This window comes from Petaurus breviceps, unplaced genomic scaffold (genome assembly GCF_028583685.1).
Source record: "Petaurus breviceps papuanus isolate PSGF00001 unplaced genomic scaffold, PetGlider_PUasm1.0 424, whole genome shotgun sequence".
In the NCBI taxonomy this organism is placed as follows: domain Eukaryota; kingdom Metazoa; phylum Chordata; class Mammalia; order Diprotodontia; family Petauridae; genus Petaurus; species Petaurus breviceps.
This window is the reverse complement of record NW_027186328.1, coordinates 18414-40945: the sequence shown is the minus strand read 5'-3', so window position 1 is coordinate 40945 and position 22532 is coordinate 18414. Positions and strand designations below refer to the sequence as shown.

Below are 22532 nucleotides of genomic sequence, written 5' to 3'. Positions count from 1 at the left end.
GTCTGGAGCATTGAGGGGAGGGTTTGGGGAACTTGAAGTAGAAACTCTAGGCTTTGCTTACTTAGAGGGGTGGGCTTTAGGGTACCTGTGGATCTAAGGCTGTTGAGCTAGGCCAAGTACCCTTTTACTAAACTATTTAGGCTGTGGGAAGAATATAATTTTAGACTGAATAGCTCAGATCTAACACATACTTTAGTAGCTCAGATGTATCACACACTTAGTATAAGGGATAATAATTAACTTGTTTGTGCATCTTTGTTTCACAAGCTTCTTTTTCCTTGTCTAACTGTTCCCATGTCATCCAGGAAAATGTTCTATTTCAGGGATTTAACCTTTCAGGTAGGCAGATGACAAGCCCATGTAGCTCTGATGTAGCTACTGTACCTTCCCCCATTTTACTTTTTGGAGGAAGTTAACTCAAATTAACTTCATTGCAGCCCCAGCTCAGTTATAGTCAGGACACCAGGGAGAAAAAAATCTTAATCGTTCAAACCTCTTACTGTCTCCTCAGCTCTGGCAGAGCTGGATGACAGGGGAGGGCTCCGGAGCCCTAGCTAAGAAGAACTGGGAGCACAGGGAAGAGAATCTTAGCAGTTGTAACTTGTCACTGTGGCACTGGTCTGGTCAGAGCTGAATAACAGTGAGAAGGCACCATAGCCCTTAGCCTTGTCAGAGGTAGGACTGTGGGGAGGAGAATCTTAGTGGAATTTTCTTTTTGACCTTTTGCTCAAATAAACTTTTCTTAGGTGTTCATGCCTTTAAAATTTCAGATCTACTTCAAGACTTTAGAGAAACTGCTTCTCATACAATCATGGTCTTAAAAAATAAAAACAATTGAATAACCAATCTGGTGACCTTAAACTTCAGTTTTTGTAAAACTAAAATTTTTCTTGGTGCCAAATAGTAACCAGAATGAATTCAATTAACTGGATCTATATTCCAGATGATGTTGCACAGTTCTCTTTCTGTGTCCCAGGAAAGGGTTAAATGTTAGTCCTATTTCAAAGTGCAGCTTGGAAACCTACTTCTCTTTGATCATTGAAGTGACCCCTTTTCCCTTAGATAGATTTTACGGGAGAAATTTCTCATTCTCTCTCTGTCCATTTGTCTTTCTACTTTGAGAACTTTGGCTGGAGTTCAAGGAGTAGAAGGAGAAATGGTTTTCTGCAAACAGCCATTCCTTAAGAGATTATTAATCTTTCTAGCAGAGGTATAGCATTTCTTACCGCTTGGGTGCTTTCAGCTGCTTTTTAAAAAAAAATTTACAGGGTGGCAGATTTAGAAATTTCTTTACACAATCCCACAGACAGGATATTAAAGTTACAGAGACCGAAAGAAATGCAGGCAGAGACAAAACGAAAGTTACAGACAGATGGAATATACACAAAACAACAGAACACACTCCGGCAGCGTTTTTGTCTCTCTGGCGGCCCCTTGCACGGATATTTTTGGATTTTGAAAGTTCACTCCCTCCCTTTGGGGATCCCAGGTGGAGCAACCGAGCCCCCGGAGTGACTGTTGGCAGTTGTCCCAGTGGTAGGCTGGTCAGATCCCAGGGGTGGAGGGAGAAGAGCCCTGATGGGGTGGTTGTTTCTGGGGACAGGGAGCTGGCAGGAGACTGAGCTTTTGATCTCTGGCAATGGCTCCCCGGGCTGAGACTTGGGGCCAAGCAATTACTCTCCTGGACTTGGCCAGGGACAGAGACAAAAAGTTAAAGTTACAGCACACTTAAGATTACAGCAGCACCTAGTGACAGACACACAGGACACATAAAGAAAGGGTTAAAGCTACAAAAACAAAGTTACAGCAACACTTAATAAAAAAACAGGTAAAGACAAAAATTAAGGTTACAGTGACATCTAGTAACAAACACACAGAATACATAAACCTAAAGAAAAAAAAACAGGTAATTAAAGTAGACAATTAAAGTTAATACCTAAAGAAAAGGCACTCCGACAGTGTCTCGACCTTGGAGGCCAGTAGGGGCTGTTACGCCCATCCAGCTTAGCCACCTACTCTACCTGGGGCCGAGGAACATCTCTTGTTGATCACCTCCTAGGTGTTTTTACGCTTCATGAGTACTCACCTAAAGGAACACTCTTGGATCCAATTGAAAGAATTGGGGAAGGACTCAGGTTCCTGGTTCTCTCAGGAAAGCAATACAAGCCTGGGGCCAAGGAACATCTCTCAGTGGCCACCCCCTAGTGTCAAATTGCTTTCCCAGCCTTCCAGGGAGCCTGGTCTAGCTGTCAATACAAAGCCAAAGGCTATTTAGGTGGGACCTCCAAGTGAAATGGACATGACAGCAAAGTCAATTATAATTTGATAGGAGTGTTTATTAACCGTGGTAACTGCATCCCCAATAGGGAAGACAGCCCTGAGCCTTCTGCAAGATGCATTTTTATAGAACTAGGTGTTGCTAATCAACAAAATGTGGCTGGGGAGGGGGTGTCATTTCTAGTAAAGTCTTGGTTGCCTAACAAGAACTGACTTGTATCTGGGCTAACAAGAACAGACTTGTCTCTGGGGTATGTTTCTAGCAATACGTGAAAAGTTCCCTCACTATTATGGCCTATTAGGTGGTTTCCAGGGACCCTGGTAGGGGCCCCTTCTGGCAGGTTTTAGGGGGCTTTGGTGTATAATTTCTGGTGGGCACTTCATCGAGGAGACATGACTGTGATGCCTATATTTTGTCTGTCTGTTTTGATGTTGTTTTGCCAGATTCGCCCATTGGTGAAGGACAGTGCTGTTGTTGCAGAGGTTCTGGAACCTTGCTATTGGTTCAGAAGTCCTGAAGAAGGATTTTCTTGTTGTATGTTTACAGAAATCCTGAAGGAGGGTCTTGCTGATGTTTTCAGGGGTCTTGAAACTGTTCTGCAGGCAGAGAGTGAATTGATGAGGACACTGGCAGTGTATATTGTGGCTTTGTTAAGTTTTGTCTCCTCAGGAACAGAGATTGCTGAGAATTTACCTCAGGTCAAGAATGAGAAAAGACCTCTCCTTGGGGATTAAATACTCTGATGATATCTTAACCTTGGTGTAGCTCAGGGCTAGATGGCCTTTGTGCTCTCTACTGCCTCTTTTTTTTTTAATGCTTTATTAACTTCTGATTTACATCATTCGTTTCTGCCAGATTTTGAGTTACAAATTTTCTCTCTGTTTTTCCCCTACCCACCACCCCAAAATAGTGATCCCACAGGATATCCCCTCCTCCAATCTGCTCTCTCCCATATTTTCTCCCATACCCCTTTCGACTTTTCCAGTGGGTCTCTATGCCTCAGTGCTTGTATATCTTATTTCCCAATTACATGTAAGATGGTATTAATAATAGTACATTTTTTAAGGTGTTATTTTCCTCAGTCAGGTGGTTGACTCTCATTTCATAATTTTCTTACATTGTTCTCATTTCTCTTCCCAATTTTTCCTCCACTTCCCTTATCTGCTTCTTAAGGTCCTCTATGGCCTGTAACCAGCTTGTATTTTCTTTTGAAGCTTTTGGTGCAGGAGTTCTGACTTCACTGTTTTCCTCCTGTTCCATGCTTTGCTCCTTTTTGTCCCCAAAATAGGAATGTAATGTTGGAATCTTCTGTCTGCTTTGTTTCCTTTGCCTGCTCATTTTGCCCCTCAATTACTTGACTTTTGGGCTTTTTGCCACCGTAGGACTCTGCCACCAGACAGGGGAGCTTTCATCCCAAACACTGGGGTTTTCTCAGCTGCTGGAGGTATTAGATGGGTGCCCTCTCTGATGTCTCCACACACTCTGGCAAGCTGGACACATACCCCAGGACCTCCACCCTAGACTGCAATCCAGATCCAAGCAGGTTAAAGCAAGAGCGATGACCCCTCAGACTGGTGCTTGGTCCCCCTACACTGCAGGCCAGGAGCTGAAGCTGCCACGTGGCACTAGCTGGCTGTGCCGGCATCTCAGCGGCTTCTCACCCAGGGGGTAAAAGCCACGCACTCCCACTTACTGGTCCCAAAGTCCAGACTGCACTGGCCTCTCACTTTGTCCTTTGTATCTGTGTGTTGATAAATCTGGAAATGGCCACAGCTGCTGCTGATCTGGAGTCCCTCTGGCCAGTGGCTGGTCAGGCCCACCCTGGGAGTAAAGCCCCAGGCTCGCAGAATGCTGTGCTGGATTCCTGCCGGCCTGCAGGGCTGTCCTCAGCGGGAGGTTAGCTTCTCTGTATCATTTTGTGGGTTCTGCAGCTCCAAAGTTTGTTTAGAGTCCCCTTTTACATGGATTGGGGAAGTCTGAAGCCGGAGCCGCAGGATGGTAGTGCTTCTACTTCGCCATCTTGGCTCTGCCCCCTCTGCTGCCCCTCTGGAGAAGGAGCTTGGCATTAACTGATGATAATTGTAATTCAGTTGTGGTCCAGGGGTGGGAGACTTGACTTTTTGTGCTCTGTGATTGACCAAATGAATGTACTTTGTTTATGATTAGAAACTAATCTTGATCTTCATTTGAGAAAATTTGAGGAATGTTGAGGAATTGAGGAAAAACAAACCTATAAAATGCCCCCTTTTCCAGTCCATAAAGTGGTCAGTGTTGGGGAAGGCATCACCCAGTCTGCTGCTTTTCTACTATCTGCTATTTGTCACATTGCAAACGTAGAAGAGGGTTAAGGGCTCCCTAGAACTTCTCTTTTTGAGTTGTCATATCATGTCACCCTCGTCTCTCTGTACTTGTTACCCCTCATCGGTCAGTGATTAGAAAGAGACTGAGAGGCAACCCCCCTTTGGCTGACATGGGCCAATCCAAATGGCCTTTCATCTCATTGCAAAAGTGATCAATCAAAGGTGGTTCCATCTGGAATCCCTTGCTCATCTGCAGTGATAAGAGCCTCAGTATGTTGCCACCTAGGCATGTTATCAGAAAGTCTTTTAATTCTCTTTGTCCTGAATTTTCCCTCCTTAATTCAGGTAAAAGCCTGAACAAAGATTTGTCCTTCTAATAACAATGAGAATTTACATGGTTCTTTAGACTTTCCTTGAAGAGTAAATTGTTGCTGCTGTTTTTTATTTTAATTTAAATAAATTAAATTTTTATTTAATTTAAATAAAATTAATTTTATTATTTTAAAATAACAATTTTTAATTTATGGAGCAAAACAAGCATTTCCATAAGGTAGTATAATAAAGAAGATGATTGTGTGTGAAGCTACAAATTTGCACATAGCCTGACATGCTATTCCTGTCTAAACACAACCAAATGATCCTGGAAATTCCTTTTCTCTTTGTTTTTCTTACCTCAACCCCAGCCCTGGAAGGCCCACCATGAGACACACACACGTTTATATATAGGTATATATGGATGCATATATAAAATTATTCCATCTATGCTTCTGTTTGTCACTTCTTTCTCTGGATGCGGACAGTGCCTTTCTTCACATGTCCTTTAGAATTAACATGGATGGTTATAATAGACAAAATGCCTTATGCTCTTAAAGTCCTTCTTAAGACAACGTTCTTCTTTCTGCCTCAATGATCTCTTGGTTTCCCTCCATTATTTCATGCAAGTCCCTCATTTTTTTTCTAAAATCAAGGAGCTCCTCATGTCTTATAGAACCATAGTGTTCCCGTACATTCATATCCCACAATGTCTTTGGGCATTCCCCAGTTGATGGGCATCCCCGCATTGCCCAGTTCTAGGCCACCACAGAGAGAGCTGTTGTGAACATTCTAGAACATATCGATTCTTTTCCTTTTTCCCTAATCATCTTGGGAAACAGCCCTAAGAGTGGTGGTGTGGGGTCAAAGGGTATAGGCAGTCTCTTTGGGCATAATTCCAGATCTCTCTCCAGAATGGTGGGATCAGCTCACAGATGCACCAAGAAGGAATTTTCCCCATCAGGACCCCATTTGGAATACAGGAGCCAAAGCTCTTGCCTGATCCCCTGTAAAGGGAATGGGAATTTGAAGATCTTCCCTGGCCCTTAATACACCTAGGGGGGAGTTTGAAGTTTCCCTGCTGTGAAGATAAACTCTACCCCCTGATAGGCTGAGTGTGGCCTTATGGAGAGTATGGTGGGAGGAATTTACGGAGGGGAAGCAGAGCACCAGACAACTGGGTCAGAGGGAGGGGGATATTTGGGGACAGAGGAGCAAAGAGAAGCCCCATGGCTGCTGGAGCCAGAAGGCCTGAGGAGCTGCTGTCCAGGTGAATGGAAAGCAAGTGTGTTGAGAGCTGGCATTACAAGAGACTTCTAGGTGTGGGGGTGAAGCAAGTGCTAGATTTGGGGCCAGGAGACTTGGATTTTCTTTCAGACACTTTTTAGTGGTGGGACCCTGGGCAAATCACTGAACCACTAAGGCTCAGTTTCCCCCATCTGTAAAACAAGGGAGTTGGACCCCATAGCCTTGAAGCTCTCTAGCAGTGATGAACCTCAGATCCCATAAAAAGACATTGTTTGGAATTTGGGGGTATGGACTCTTCTCAAAGTGCAGAAAGGGCTTGGGGTTTCCAAAGTGGGCCCTTTCTTAGACCTTCAAGTCTGTGAACATTTATTAAGTGCCTGCTCTGTGCTAGACCCTGTGTTAAACACCAGGAACATCAAGAGATACAAGGAACATCCCCTGCTCTCCTGGAGCTCCCAGACTTGAGGGCTGGGGGGAGGGTCAGACAGCATGTCAGCAACAAGGTGGAAACCTGTCCTGGACAGGACAAATTGGAGCTCATGGAGAGAGCGAAGGCCCTAAGACTAAGGAGGACTGAAAGGGCTTATTGTGGAATGTGGGCTCTGGCTGGGCCTTCAGGGAGGAGCATTGTAGGCATGGGGATGGCTCAGAATGCCCACAGAGTTGGGAGGTGGAGTGTCCTGTTCACAGAACAGAAGGGAGGCCCATTGCCCTGGATTATAGAACTTTTGGTGTGGAAGGAGATAAGGTGAAAAAAGACTAGAGGAACTAAGGTGAAAAAGACTCCCCTGTTTTCCTGGAGGGTAAGATACTCCATTGAGTGTGTATGTTATTCCCTCCTTATGCCAAATCCAATGAGAGTAAGGTTGACTTATTCCCTGTTACCTCCCTGCTCTTACTCTCCATTGTAACAATTTTTTATTGCCTCTTTTTTTTTTTAAAGCAATTGGGGTTAAGTAACTTGCTCAAGATTACATGGCCAGTTATTTTGTGTGGGCACCAAGTATCTGAGGCCAGAACCGATCCCGGGTCTCCCGACACCGGGGCCGGCACTCTTACTGCACCACCTGGCTGCCCCAATATTGCCTCTTTTACGTGAGATAATTTACCCTGTTCTATCTCTCCCTTTGTCCTCCCATTATATTCCTCTCTCACCTCTTAATTTTATATTTTAGATATCCATTCATATTCAGTTCACCCTGTCCCCTCTATGTGTATATATGTACGTTCATAAACACATACATACATATACATATACAAATATATATATTCCCTTCAACTATCCTAATACTGAAAAAAAAAGTTTCATGAATTACAAATAGCATCTTTCCATGTAGGAATGTAAACAGATCAACTTTAATAAGTTCCTTATGATTTCTCTTTCCTGTTTACCTTTTCATGCTTCTCTTGATTCTTGTATTTGAAAGTCAGATTTTCTGTTCAGCTCTGGTCTTTTCATCAAGAATGCTTGAAAGTCCTCTATTTCATTGAATGACCATATTTCCCCCTGAAGTATACACAGTTGTGCTGGGTAGGTGATTGTTGGTTTTAATCCTAGCTCCTTTGACCTCCAGAATATATTATTCCAAGTGTCCCTGTAATATTCTCTCATTGACCTGGGAACTTTGGGATTTGGCTATAGTATCCCTAGGAGTTTTCTTTTGGGGATATTTTTCAAGAGGTGATCAGTGGATTCTTTCAATTTCTATTTTACCTTGTGGTTCCAGAATATCAAGGAAGTTTTCCTTGATAATTTCTTTTTTTTTGGGGGGGGGAGCAGGGAAGGCAGGGCAATTGTGGTTAAGTGACTTGCCCAACACTAGTACACAACTAGTACACAACTAGTAAGTATTAAATGTCTAAGGCCAGATTTGAACTCAGGTCCTCCTGACTACAGGGCTGGTGCTCTATTCACTGCACCACCTAGCTGCCCCTCTTAATAATTTCTTGAAAGATGATATCTGGGCTCTTTTTGCGATCATGGCTTTTAGGTAATCCAATAATTTTTAAATCATCTATTCTGGATCTATTTTCCAGGTTAGTGGTTTGCCCAATGAGATATTTCACATTGCCTTCTATTTTTTTTTCATTCTTTTGGATCTATTTTATAATATCTTGATTTCTAATAAAGTCATTAGCGTCCATTTGCTCCATTCTAATTTTGAAGGATTTATTTTCTTCAGTGAGCTTTTGGACTTCCTTTTCTATTTGGTCAATTCTGTTTTTTAAGCCATTCTTCTCATTGGCTTTTTGGGCCTCTTTTGCCAGTTGAGTTAGTCTATTTTTTTGAGGTGTTATTTTCTTCAGTATTTTTTGGGTCCTCTTTAGGAGGACCAACTTTTGTTGACTTGATTTTCATTATTTTCTTGCATCATTCTCATTTCTCTTCCTTATTTTTTCTCTACTTCTCTTATTTGATTTTCAAACTCCTTTTTGAGCTCCTCCATGGCCTGTGACCAATTCATATTTTTCCTGGAGGCTTTTGATGGAAGAATTTTTCCTTTGTTGTATTGTTTTGGTCCTGTGTTTAGATCTTCTTTGTCACAAAAGAATGATTCTATAGTCTGATTTATTTTCCTCTGTTTGCTCATTTTGCTAGCCAATTACTTGACTTTTGAGCTCTTTGCCATGGTAGAACTCTTCTTGCAGAGTGCTGTGTCCCAAATTTCTGGGGTTTTGTACAGCAGTTGTCAGCAATACTTTCAGGCACCTGCTTCAGAACTGTGAAGATTCCCTCTCTACAGCCTCCACAAGCTCTGCCAAGCCAGTGCTCCTCCTTACCCTAGGACCACCACCCAGATCCAAGAAGGGCAAAGCAAGAGAATGCTGCCTCAATGCCAGCAAAGAGATTTCTGCAATTACCCTCTCATCAGCCAGCAGGTTCCCCCCACCACCTGTGGGCCTGGAGCTCCAGAAGCAGCAGCCACTGCTACCACAGACCCCACTGCCTCCACTGCCCCAGGGGCTGGGGCCAGGGTGGACGGGCTTGGACAGGCTTTTCTCTCACTCAGGTCCAACAGAGTTTCCCCATTGACCTTTTATTTTCTCTTTGTCATTTATGGGTTGAGAAGAAAAAAATATTAATTGTCCATGGGTAGCCCAAGACAATATAATAAAAATGAGAATTCTACCTACAAATAAAAAAATTCATCTAGAAGAACAAAAGGTCAAGAATATCAAGGGAACCAATGGGGGGAAAATGTGAAGGAAAGTAATCTAGTCATAGCAGATTTCAAACTGCATTATAAAGTGGGAATTTTCAAAACAACCTGGTACTGGCTAAGCAGTACTGTGCTGCCTTGGCAGGACAGATTAGGTACACAATACATGGTAGTAAATAACCATAATAGTCTTGTAGATGAGAAAACCAAAGATCCAAGCTTTTGGAACAAAAATTCATTATGTGACAAAAACTGCCGAGGAAACTGGAAAACAAACAGTGTGGTAGAAACTAGGTACAGACCAGCATCTTACGCCACATGCCAGGACAAAAGCAATTCCCATGTTACTTCTTTTTGTCTCCTTCTAGATTTCCTTGCAGATCTGTGTATTTGTATTCCCAATCTATTGTTTTCATTTTCTTCTTGCAAAGAGACTCCCCAGTAAGGATTAGAAATTTTTCTATTCTGCCACTGGCATCTATGGTCTCGTGATTCTCATTTTTCTCTTGAACATTTTGCTGTGGTTCTGTCCTGCCTCAGTAATCCACAGGGTCCTGTGTCTCATTAGGCAATACTTGAATTTCTTAAATCTTGCACGATCTACTCAGGGATACTTGGACTCATTCAAATGTCTTCCCTACTGATTCAGTCTCTTATATATACTCAATGTTTTTAAACTGAGCTTCCTTCCTCCTAAGAGCTCTGCTCATTTGTCTTTTCCCCCTTGCATTTCTCCATTGCTTATTTCCTCATTCCTCTCACTTGTATGGTGGACCCCAGAAGACTGGACCTCAAAAGCTGCTTCAGCCTCCTCCTATGCTGGGACTTTCTTGCTGGCCTCGGTCTCTGCCTCATGTGACTTTGGGGGATACAGAATTGGGTTCAGCTGAGTGCCAGGCTCTTTTCCTTCAGACTCATGGCAGACCTGCTTCTCTTCCCTGCTGCTCACATTCCCACACGAATACCTTGCTTCAGTTCCTGTCTTTTATGTGAATGCTCATATAGTGGTGCATGCAGGCAAAGGACACTTCCACTTTATTATCTCCTTTACTGACATGAAGGGAGGGGAAGGGACAGTTGTGTGCTAATGCTTGTTGTCAAAGAACGCTGGCTGGGGTGGAGGCAGAGGCAAAGTGTGCTGGAAAAAAAGGAAATTGCTGAGTGGATCCCAGAGTACAAACCTGGGTCAGGCTGTATTGAGTATGGTAGGGGAGTTGAAGGTGCATATTATGGATTGGAGATTAGATTTTTGGGGCATTCATTTCTCAGACTGTTACCTTACTTGATTTTTTTAGTGTCCCGGCCTTATTAGGCCACTGCAATGACTGCATTTCTTGGGGGAAATTTGGGGGAGTTTTAGACAACTAGGAAAAATAATCAAATTCCTACTATACTGGAGGACATAGGACAATATTTTATCCTCACTTCCAGATTGCAAGTTTACCAGCAACATTCAGTAATCTCTGCTCTTAGGTTCACTGCGTCCACCTTTAACAGTCTGATTTCATGTGATAATCCGCTATAGGCTTCCTAGTCATTCTCTTTTCTCAACTGATACCCAGTTCAGTCTCTGAACAACAACACAATTGTCCCCTTCAAGCACCCCAGCCTCCTGGGGCTCATCTCCAGTCTACCTCAGCCGTGCAAAGGGATAGTCTTAATCTAACATTACTCTCTTCCATCTCATCTCCATGATCCAAAACGTTCAAAATCTTTTCACTGACCACAATCTTATGTCCTTCAGAATCTCCCTCTGCTTTACTCCTAAACCTATAATTAGTCCTTACCATGATCTGCCAAACACCTGATCAGTTCCTTCAGTCCATCAACCCTTGCTGACACTGTGATTGGCCAATTGAACTATTGTGTCAGCTATCCTTACACCCTTTTGTCTAAATACAGATCACGCCTTGCCTGCCACCAACCCTGAGTAACATTCATCATTTACCCTTTTCATGACTAATCTGCAGAGCAATCCTTTAGTTCTAGGTAAATGTCAATGACACACCACATAGCAGTCATTTCGGAACTTCTCTCAATTGCATCCTTCTACACCACCCCCTCTTTCTGTTGAGGACTTTACTATCCCCTGTGAGTCGCTGAAGTTCAGTTTCTCGTCATGCTTGACTTTTCTCTCCCTCGCCAACCTACATCCTAGAAATTGCCAAGCCCTGTCAATCTGACTTCTACAATATCTTCCCACTCTCTGTCTTTGTATCTATTTACTTGTACAGCTTCCACCATTGCTCAGGTCTTCACTACCTCTCATCTGGAGTGGTGTTGTTTGCTGAAACCAGGCTTTCCTGGTTTCAATCAAGGACATTTTCTAATTTAAGGAATAAATCCTGTCTCTTTTGTCCCTGAAGTCTTCCATTTGTTGGCATGTAAAGACTCCAACCTACCTTTGCAGACTGATTTCACATGACTCCTATCTCTCTCCGTAGGCCAGCCAAACTGGCCCACTATCTTTTCCCCATTTACTAAATTCACGTCTCTACACAGGCATGAAATACTCTCCCTCACCACCTCTACCTCTTGTATCCTTTGGTCTCTTCAAGAAGGCATAGCTTAAACACCACCTCCCGGCACTTAGGGCAGCTAGGTGGTGCAGTGAATAGAGCACCAGCCCTGGAGTCAGGAGGACCTGACTTCAAATCTGGCCTCAGAGACTTAAACACTTGCCATGTGACCTCGGGCAAGTCACTTAATCCCAATTGCCCTGCCTTCCCCCTCCAAAAAAAAGGGTCCATTTTGGGGCAGCTAGGTGGCACAATGAATAGAGCACCGGCCCTGGAGTCAGGAGGACCCGAGTTCAAATCCAGCCTCAGACACTTGACACATTTACTAGTTGTGTGACCTTGGGCAAGTCACTTTACCTCAACTGCCCTCCAAAAAAAACTTAGAGAACAGTGCACCTGGCAAACAGTTGGCACTTAAGAAATTACCAGACACCAAGGTCCTTTTTTAAACTAAACTGCCAAGCATTCTAACTCTACTATAACAGTGCAGCTCTTATGGGCTGGTCATGTCCAAATACCAAATGCAAATGCCTTGTTAACCTGAAAGTTTGGTTAAAGGAGGCAAACAGGCTAGGTGATATGTAAATTCATATTGTTTGTTTCCTTAAAGCTAGCTGAAGCTATCAAGCTTGTACATACAAGGAGCCAAAACCTAAGCTCTGACTGCCTGATATAAGATGGACCAAGTTTTTATGTGTTTAGGACAATCCCAAGACATCTGTGTCCCTCAGGTTTATGGTTGCCATAAATATTTAATTATTATATGAGAATGGAATTCTCTTCATTGAATAGGTGGTAAATATGATTAAATCAGAGAGCTGACAAATTGTCAATGAAATTCTGACTCAGGATATCTGTGTTTTCTTTACCACTAACATGCCATAACATAGTATATGTCCCAAAAATATTAAGATGAGAAAAAATCCCATTACTCAGCTTAGAGCCTCAGGTTAAGGGTCTCATCCTTAATGGCCACAAAGCCCCGTCTGGCTTTGTTGGCAAAGGAAGGTACAAAAGTATTCTCTGAGTGTCCTCAGACAACAAGCTGTCGGGTCCAAGACTCTTCTGCTTATTTCAAGCCCTAGTCCTCACTGAGGTTATTAAATTGATATTAAATGATTATCAGCCTAAAAGACCATTTTATGGAGAACTCACACAAGGCACGCACCCACTTGGAGGTCAGAAGAAGCAATACAAGGAGCCTCTCAGGGTCTCTCAAGAATTATGGAATTGGGGTGGCTAGGTGGTGCAGTGAATAGAGCACCAGCCCTGGAGTCAAGAGGACCTGAGTTCAAATCCAGCCTCAGACACACACACAGAAACTAGATGTATGACCCTGGGCAAGTCACTTAACCCCAATTGTCCTACCTTTCCCCTCCAAAAAAAAAAGAACTATGGAATTGAGGGCAGCTAGGAGGCATGGTGCACCAGTCATGGAGTCGGGAGGACATGAGTTCAAATATGGCCTCAGACACTAGCTGTGTGACCAATGGCAAGTCACTTAATCCCCACAACTACTATGGAATCAATTGTGGGACATGAGAGACACTAGCAGAGGGCTGTCCAGTATGGCATATCCACTTAATTAAAGAAAGCACTGTGCTCTATAAGCAAAGCACAACTGTAGTGCCTGAAATGTCAAATTCACAGATTGAGAGACACCTTCATTCCAAATGCCCGAACCGTGATCAAGTTTTCAGAGTTCACATTGGTCTGATTAACCACAGTCTGCACGTGAACTCCGACACAGTGATGCCATCTAGGTCCTCTTCAAAAACAAAGAACCACCCTCTAGTGAGTCTTCCTCCTATCACTCCTGTTTTGAGTATTTTGTATTCGCTTCTCTAATTCATAAGGATCATGGTTGTGAGCACAGGGGCCCGACATGCAGTCTGTGGACCAAGTTCTTTTCTGGGGAATCTCTAAACAGCAGCCAGGTTCACCATTCTCACGCTAATAAAGCTCATTAACCTCCAACCCCAGGGATGAGGTTAACTAGAATAAAAGTTGGGGTTCAAAAGTATAAATTTCTCTAAAATGAGGTTAGTAAAAGTATTCAATGTAAAAACATGAATTGGGCATAAGATGGTTTATTCCTACGAATGGGTCAGTCAATAAATATTAAGCAGCTACTGTATAGCAGGCACTGTGCTTAGCACTACTGATACGAGGAAAGAAAAGAATCCCTGCTCTCAGGGAGCTCACAATCTAATGGGGGGAGGGGCTGACCAATTCTTGGTCTTACAAGAATAAGTGTTCTGCCTGCCGCAATCTCCCTCCAGGAAACTGGGTGAGTCTGCTTCTGGACATGCCTAATTGTGGGCTTGGGTGTCTACTTCAGAGCATGCACAGGTATCCTGCAGCTGTTTCCTGACCTCCAGAAGCCTGGCAGAGGAAATTTCTTGAGGCACACACACCCCAAAAAGACACAAACAGGGTGGCCACATCTCAGATACAGGAATGCCAAGGAGGTCAAGTGCTCACCACTCAACTTGGTGGAGAAAACAAGGGCGCCCCCCTAAGGGACCATCTTTTCCCACATAAATTTCACTATTCTTTTATTCAGTTTCATGAATAATCAGAATGAAATTCTGATAGGTATTGCATTAAATGGGCACGTTTCAGCAATATGATGCTAGAAAAAATTATAGACTTACTATCTATTTAATATACATGCAAATATACTAAATATTAGTTTATAAAATACGGGAACAAAATTATTCATCATCAGTCAACAAGTGTTATTTAATTACCTACTGATTAGCACTAAGTGATAGACATTGTGCTGTGTTGGGGATAAAAAGGAAAAAACAGTCCATGTCCTCTGGGAGTTTATTCTATTACCTAAGCAGGATTTATTGCAGGAATGAAATGTTGGTACACATAAGCAATATTATCAACGTATTACAGCACATAAAAAATTCCACACTATATGAAAATATTCAAGAAAAGTCTGACAAAACATAGCACTCCTTGATGATTTAAAACAAACAGAGAAAAACCAGAATAGAAACTTTTTTTTAAACACAAGACATCCTATTTTGTAGCAGAGGTGATCAGAAGAACCTTTGCCCAATTTGATAAATCTCGTCATTCATCCATCTGATGAGATTTCAGAGGAACCAGGTATACGATTGCAGCATCTCTGGGAGGATGCAGAAAACCGACTGGTCTCCAGTGACCGGGACTGACTCAAACGCGGTTGTCCACTAAGAATCAGTGTATATGGACACATCAGAAGAACCTTTCCCTTCTACAATCGACAAAAGTGAGCTCTGGAAACTGCTTTGGCCTTTTTGTATGTACCCTTCTCCCTTTTCTCAATCTTTCTCTCTACTGGATTTTCAGCAAGAAGTTGGGAGAGGGAATTTCTCTTGCCCCAGCAGCAAAGACAGCTCACAACAAATATTCATGTTAAAAGAGATAACTGATTGCTAAGGAAAAAAAAAACACGAAGGATGTTTTTTTTCAATCTCTCACATACTAACAGCGTTAAAAAAAATTACCCCCTACAGAATTTTGTTCCAGTTTTTTAATCAAGTCACCTACGTTATACAACAAGTCATCCTACTCAGAACGCCTCACTTTATACTTTGCCCGCATATATACACAGTATATACACATACACATGCATATACATACATATATATACATATATGTATGTATACACACACAGATATTTTCAATCCTCTTTAACTGACCCTTCCATTACTTCAAGATGGAAAACAGTCATCTCCACTTAGGGGCCCCGTTTCTTCCAACCCTAGTGCCCAAATGCTTGCAATTTGGCTCTATGATGCCACCACTTGATATAACTGCCCTTTTTAAAAAGAGAAGAGACAGGGAGAGCAATGAGGAAGCTACTACAGTAGGCCAAGTGAGAGGTGATAAGGGCCTGAACTAAGGTATAAACTGAGGGGAAAGAGGACAGATTCAAAAGAGGCTATGGAAGTGGAACATACAAGTCAGTAGCAGACAGGCTACGAGGACGGAGAAGGAAAGACGAATATAACCCTGGATGACCAGAAGGATGCTTTTGGTGCCCTCAACAGAAACAGGAGGAGCTGGCAGTATTGAACTCTGAGGAAGCTCCTCTTCATACAGAGAGGGCTTTACCAAAGGTCAGAACGGGAGTGAATGGCAGATGGCCGACCCCCCCACACTATTCCATGCTCACTGACCTAATGAAGTGAACACAGACATTTTTATTTAACAAACTGCAAAGGTAGGGTCTAGAGTTTCATGGACAGTATTTTATTCTTGCTTGTGCAACTGTATTTTGTTGTTGGATAGTCAGTTTAGAATTTTTAAAAGGAAAAATTGAAGTATGGGGAGAACAGAATCCCTTGCAACTAATAAATATCACACGTCAGTGGTTTGACTAAACATTTTTGTAACCTTGGTTACACAAATGTCTTTTCAGATCCTGCTTGAGCATCTTTATTGCAGAACTTGTTACTGAAGGCAGTTGAAGTATATTACAGGAATGGTGATAAAGGGAGGTATGCTTTTTCTCTCTCAAACCAAATGACAACATAGTTGGTGAAGATTCCCCTCTTAACTATACAGTATTTGAAGAGTGGCAGTTTTTCATGAAGGCTTCCCCAGAATATTCTTTCCCCATCATTAATCTCCAACATTAAAGTCTGGTACCTGATGAGGCATGAACTACATCAAAGGTTTCGTCAGTTGAGGCTTTTATAAGGTTTTTCTTCAATACCAATTCTCTGGTGTTTGAAGGGTTCAGCTAGTGCTGAAGGCATTCTCACAGCCATTACACTTATGGATTACCCATTATTATGAATTTTCTGGTATTTAGTAAGGTGTGCCCTGTGGCTAAGATGACCGAAGCTGAAAGAGTTTCCAAATTCATAATATTCATTGGCTTATTTTCCATTGTGAATTCTCTGATGACAAATAAGGGATGTCCTATGACTGAAGGCTTTTGAACACACACTGCATTGAAAGGGTTTCTCTCTAGTATGAATTCTCTGGTGTAGAACAAGGCTTCCTCTCTGGCTGAAAGACTTACCACACTTATTACACGCAAAAGGTTTCTCCCCAGTATGAACTCTCTGATGTCTAAGCAGGTGTCCTGTCTGACTGAAAGTTTTACCACATTCATTACATTTACAAGGTTTCTCTCCAGTATGAATTCTTTGATGCTTATTAAGTTGCCCTCTCTGGCTGAATGCTTTCCCACATTCACTACACTCAAAGGGTTTCTCACCAGTATGAACTCTATGATGATAAATAAGGGATGTACTATGACTGAAAGCTTTTCCACATTCATTACATTCAAAGGGTTTCTCTCCAGTATGAATTCTCTGATGATAAAAAAGGTTTCCTCGCTGGCTGAAGGCTTTCCCACATTCATTACACTGAAAGGGTTTCTCTCCAGTATGAACTCTCTGATGATGGAGAAGGGATCTCCTATGGCTGAAGGTTTTCCCACATTCGTTACATTCAAAAGGTTTCTCTCCAGTATGAATTCTCTGATGATAAATAAGAGATGCATTATGGCTGAAAGCTTTCCCACAATCATTACATTCAAAGGGTTTCTCTCCAGTATGAATTCTCAGATGAGAATAGAGGGAAGTCCGATGGCTGAAGGTTTTGCCACATTCATTACATTCAAGGGGTTTCTCTCCAGCATGAATTCTCTGATGCTCAGTAAGGCTTCCCTTATGGATGAAGGCTTTCCCACATTCATTACACTCAAAAGGTTTCTCTCCAGTATGGATTCTTTTATGTTCATTAAGGTGCCCTCTCTGGTTGAAGGCTTTCCCACATTCATTGCACTCAAAGGGTTTCTCTCCTGTGTGAATTCTTTGATGATCAATAAGGGATACTCTGTGGTTGAAAGCTTTCCCACATTCACTGCATTCAAAATGTTTCTCTCCAGAATGAATTCTCTGATGTTCAGTAAGGTGCCCCCTTTGGCTGAATGCTTTTCCACATTCATTACATTCAAAAGGTTTTTCTCCAGTATGAGTTCTCTTATGCTCATTGAGATTTCCCCTCTGGCTGAAGGCTTTGCCACAGTCATTACATTTAAAAGGTTTTTCTCCAGTGTGAACTCTTTGATGCAGAGTAAGGCTAGAATTGCTGCTGAAGGCTTTGCCACATTCATTACACTTGAACGGTTTCTCTCCAGTATGAATTTTCTTATGTTCATTAAGGTTTCCCCTCTGGCTGAAGGCTTTGCCACATTCATTACATTCAAAGGGTTTCTCACCAGTATGAATTCTTAGATGCAGAATGAGGCTTGAGTTGTTGTTAAAAGCTTTGCCACAATAATGACATTTAAAGGGTTTCTCTCCAATATTAGTCCTCTTATTTTGAGAGAGGCTTCCACTATGGCTTACCTCTTTCTCACATTCATTTTTCTTTCTAGAATGAATTCTCTGGTTTTCAGCAAGACGTGAGTTCTTACTGAAGGCTTTCTCACATTCGTTACATTTACATGGTTTGTCTCCAGAATGCATTATATGAGCTGGAACAAAGTCTGAGTGATAACTGATGGGCTTCTTACAATTATACTTAGAAAGGGTCTTCCCTTTAGAGACTTTACTATTTTTAACTAAGTCTGAAATTGGTTTGATGCTATTTCCTTGTGTACCACAATTCTGGTGACTTTTTCCTAAAGGAACATTATGTTTTGGAACAAAGACTGATCCTAAACTAAACTTTCTCCCATGTGTATTACTTTCATGAAAATGCCTTTGTTTAGCAAGGTTTTTTGGAGTGACTGTCACTTGTCTGGCCTGCTTCCGCTGGCTGTTCTTCTTCTCTAACTTGATATCATTTTCCCACATCTTTTCCATCTTGGGATCATCTTTTTTTCGTCTTCCCTGGAATGGCATTCTTATATAAATACTCTGCTTCGGAGAAGAGTCCATGATTTCAGATCTAGTCTCTTGAATAAAAGAATCTGAAAGATGCAAAGAAAAAGTATGAATACACACTATTCTCAGTGCTCAGAGAAAGGAAACTATTCTATAATAACTTCTAGGTTCTATGTCCTCCATAAAGGAGGCAATGAACAATATGGAAATGAGAATGCTCATTCATTTCATACCCTGGGGTCATCCCCCCACATTTAGCTACATTTGGCCCTTCGGATCATCAAAGCTAATAAACCCTTTGTTCCATCTCCCCCCACCCTTTCCAACAAACTGCTCACATTATCATCCCCATTCTCAAACTTTCCTTATCTAATGGTTCCTTTCTTGCTGCTTTTACACACACACACACACACACACACACACACCCCTACCTCCACCATTCTTTGAAAAAACAAAGAACTTCACTATATCCTACCATCACTCACAGATAGCACCCTTTAACTCTCCTCCCCTTTTCTGCTCAATTCCTTGAGAAAGTACGTCTACTTCATCTCCTCATTTCTAAAGTCTCTGCATTCTGGCTTCCAACCTCATTATCCTCTCCAAAATCGCCAATGACGTCTTAATTGCCAAATCTAATTATTGACATTTCTACAGTATTTGAAACTGTTGGCCACACTCTCCCCTGGAAAACTCTCCTCTCGGGGTTTTTGTGAAGTCACTCTCTCATGGTTCTCCTCCCATCTGAGTCTCCTTTTTCCAATTACCATATATGTGTAGGCACACCACCCTCCCCTCCTAGCTCCTCTTCTCTTTTCTCTCTACAATCTTTTGCTTGGTCACCTCATCAACCATTCAATGATCCTCTCCATGGAGGTGACTCCCAAATTCATACACTCATCTCTAGCTTCTCTTCTTGGCTCCAGTCCCATATCACTAAATGTCTAATATGCAACAAATAAGGAAAAAAGGATTTACAAAGTGATTTCTACGGCATGCATTAAGGCTTCTCAAACCCAGTCATGTTCAAACAGAATTCACCTTGTGCCCCATCGCAGTCCCAAAGGAGAGCTCCACCATATGCCAGTCACTCGGGTTCACGCTTGATTCCTTGTTCTCACTCCCACACATTTAATCACTTGAAAGTACTCTCAATTTTGACTCAATAAATCTATTTCATTCATTCCTTCCTCTCTACTCACAAAGCCACCATGGCCTTTGAGACGTCTCCACCTAAACGACTGTAAAAGCCTTCCAATTATGCTCCCTGTCTCCAATCTTTCCCCTTTTTAATTCATCCTACACATAAGTACTAAGGTGATGTTCTGAAAGTGCAGGTCTAACCATGTTAATTCCCTGGACGATAAACTGCAATGGCTCCAGAGCAATTACCAAGAGCACCCAATGTCAGCTCTCTACTTCTCATTTAAAGTCCATCACAGCCCGGACCCCGCCTGCCTGCCTTAGCCTTATGGCCACTCATGCTTCATTACTCTCCCTTCACACACTGCAAGCCCAGCAACGGGGTTATGGTTATTCTAAGAAGAAGCAACAAGGAGAACACAAAGACATACAGAAGAGTCATACGGAGTGATTTAATACAAAGTAAAAAAAGGGTCATCAAAATCATTCCATAGATACCGACAACAACCGGAAAAAGAAACAATCTGGAAAAAATCACAAGAAACTTGACAAATGGACACAGAAACAAATGCACATTTTCATTTCTACAGTGTTAAGCATATAGCCTTGGGTCCGCTATCCAGTTATGGGTCACAGACCCAAGGCAGCTGAGAAGGGGGTCTCTGCACACAGGAATGTGCTCTCTGGGCAGGGAGACCTTGGGCAGAATGCAAGGTCACCAAGAAAAAGAGGAATTCCAGAAGCTAGCAGCAGCAGCACTGTGGTCAGAAGCTGAGATACAGAGCAAGGTTGCATTTTCAGCATCTAACTCAGCCTGCAGACAAATGACGATGGCAGGAAGCCCAAACCAAAGGGAAGCCTTGTAATTCCATCACTCTGAAGCAGGAGCTGACTGAGAGAGGGGAACCCAAGTCAGGAACATGCAGAGCTCAAACCAGGAAAGCAGAAATCAAGCCTTTTTCCTGGATCAGATCCCCTTGGGAGCACTGAAAGCTTACAGGTCCTCAGGATGAACTGTCCTTGAGATCCTGAAACAGCACAAGACCCAGGACCCCAAGATACCAGCAACAAGACCTGCCCAGATGTTCCCTCAAAAAGTGCCACAGAACCTACCCCTAACTAATATCAAGTCTGATGTCAGAGAGAAGGCTGGAGGAATAGGCAAGCAAAAAAAAAAAAAACAAAAACAACTCTTCATAATGAGCTATTATGGTAGCAAGTACGCTAAGGACAAAAATCCAGAAGAAACACCTACAAGAAAAGCCTCACAGAAAAACGCAACTTGCAAAGAAACTCAACTACAATGCTGGGAAGAGATGAAGCAAGAATTTAAGGAAGCTAATGAGAGACTAAGAGAGCAATTAAAATGGAGTCAGAAGACTGCAAAAAAGCAGAAGAGGATGTGAGGTATCTCACAGCAAAAACAACTCGCCTGGAAAAGCGATCAAGTGGAAAAAACTTAACAATTATCGGTCTCCTTCAATACCATGACCAGAAAGAGCCTAGACACCCTATTTCAAGAAATCTTCGAAGAAACCTGCCCAGAGCTCTACAGACCAAAGGCCAAAATGGAAACAGAAGGAATCCACTATTCACATCCTGAAAGAAACCCCAAAATGAACACTGCCAGAAACATCACAGTCCAGATGCAGAGTTTCCAGGTCAAAGAGAAAACATGACATCATGACAGAAGGAAAGAATTCAAATACTGAGGAGCCATGGGCAGGATCATAAAGGATTTAGCAGCCACAACTATAAAGGGGCAGAGAAGCTGGAATATGGTATTACAGAGGACAAAAGACACATAAGCTTATAGCTGAGAGTAACTTACCCAGCAAAACGGAGTCTACAGCTATGGAGAAAAAATGGGTTTTTAATGAAATAGAGGACTTTCCAGCAGGAAAGATGAAAACACCAAAGGTGTAGAGAAACTATGAAGTTCAAACACGAGAGTGAAGAGAAACATAAAAAGGTCAAAATCAATGAATAATGATAAAATACCACATTCAAATAGCGTGTGTGGGTGATCCATGTATCACCTCTGAATCCTGTCACTGTCAGAGGTCACAAAAGGGATCTCATTAGACAAGGTCTGGGAATGGTTCTGTAAGGTCTTAATGTTCTCAAAAGAAAAAATGGGAAGACAAGGGAAGGAGAACACACTTGGGGGGCAGGGTGGGGCAGGGAGACGGGAAAGGAAAGTTAGAGGAAATTTTCTCCCATGATCAGGGTGTGCAAAAAAGATCTATACAAATAAGGGGTGTGTCTGTGTAACAGGGGGGGGAATTAACTGACTCTTGACCCTCACTCTCATTTGAACTGGCCAACAAAGAGAACACAAACACATACATACACACACAGAGTTGGGTACAGAAACACACTTCATTCAACAGGGAAATAGGAGGAAAAGGGGAGAAGGGCAGAGGGGGAGTTGGAGGGAGGGTAGATTAAAGGATATACAAAAATATTTACAAAACAAAAAATGGGAGTTTGAGGGGATGCATAAATTGGGGCTTGGATGAACAAGATGGAACACTTCTATCAGCATAATGGCCAAGCTGTCCACCTCCACAAGGTCAAGGAGTAGGAATACAGAATGAATCAAACAGGTTTTTGGACACGGATAGTGACTGTACGCTTTCGGAATGGCCTTTATTTTTCTCATATTCTCAGGGACAGTGGGGAGGGTTGGTATGGGAGGTTGGGAAGGTGCCGGAATGGGC

At 42.4% G+C, this 22532-nt stretch overlaps 1 protein-coding gene across 1 annotated transcript in view; it reads right to left on the bottom strand.

The window, feature by feature from the left end:
* Positions 1-14643: 14643 nt before the first annotated feature.
* The window catches only part of LOC138171317 (zinc finger protein 420-like), a 21626-nt gene continuing 13737 nt past the window's right edge, over positions 14644-22532 (bottom strand). The window contains exon 4 of the mRNA XM_069100767.1: positions 14644-18752. Within this exon, the coding sequence (XP_068956868.1) occupies positions 16705-18752 (2048 nt within the window). The 3' untranslated portion in view covers positions 14644-16704. The remainder of the gene's footprint in view (positions 18753-22532) is intronic.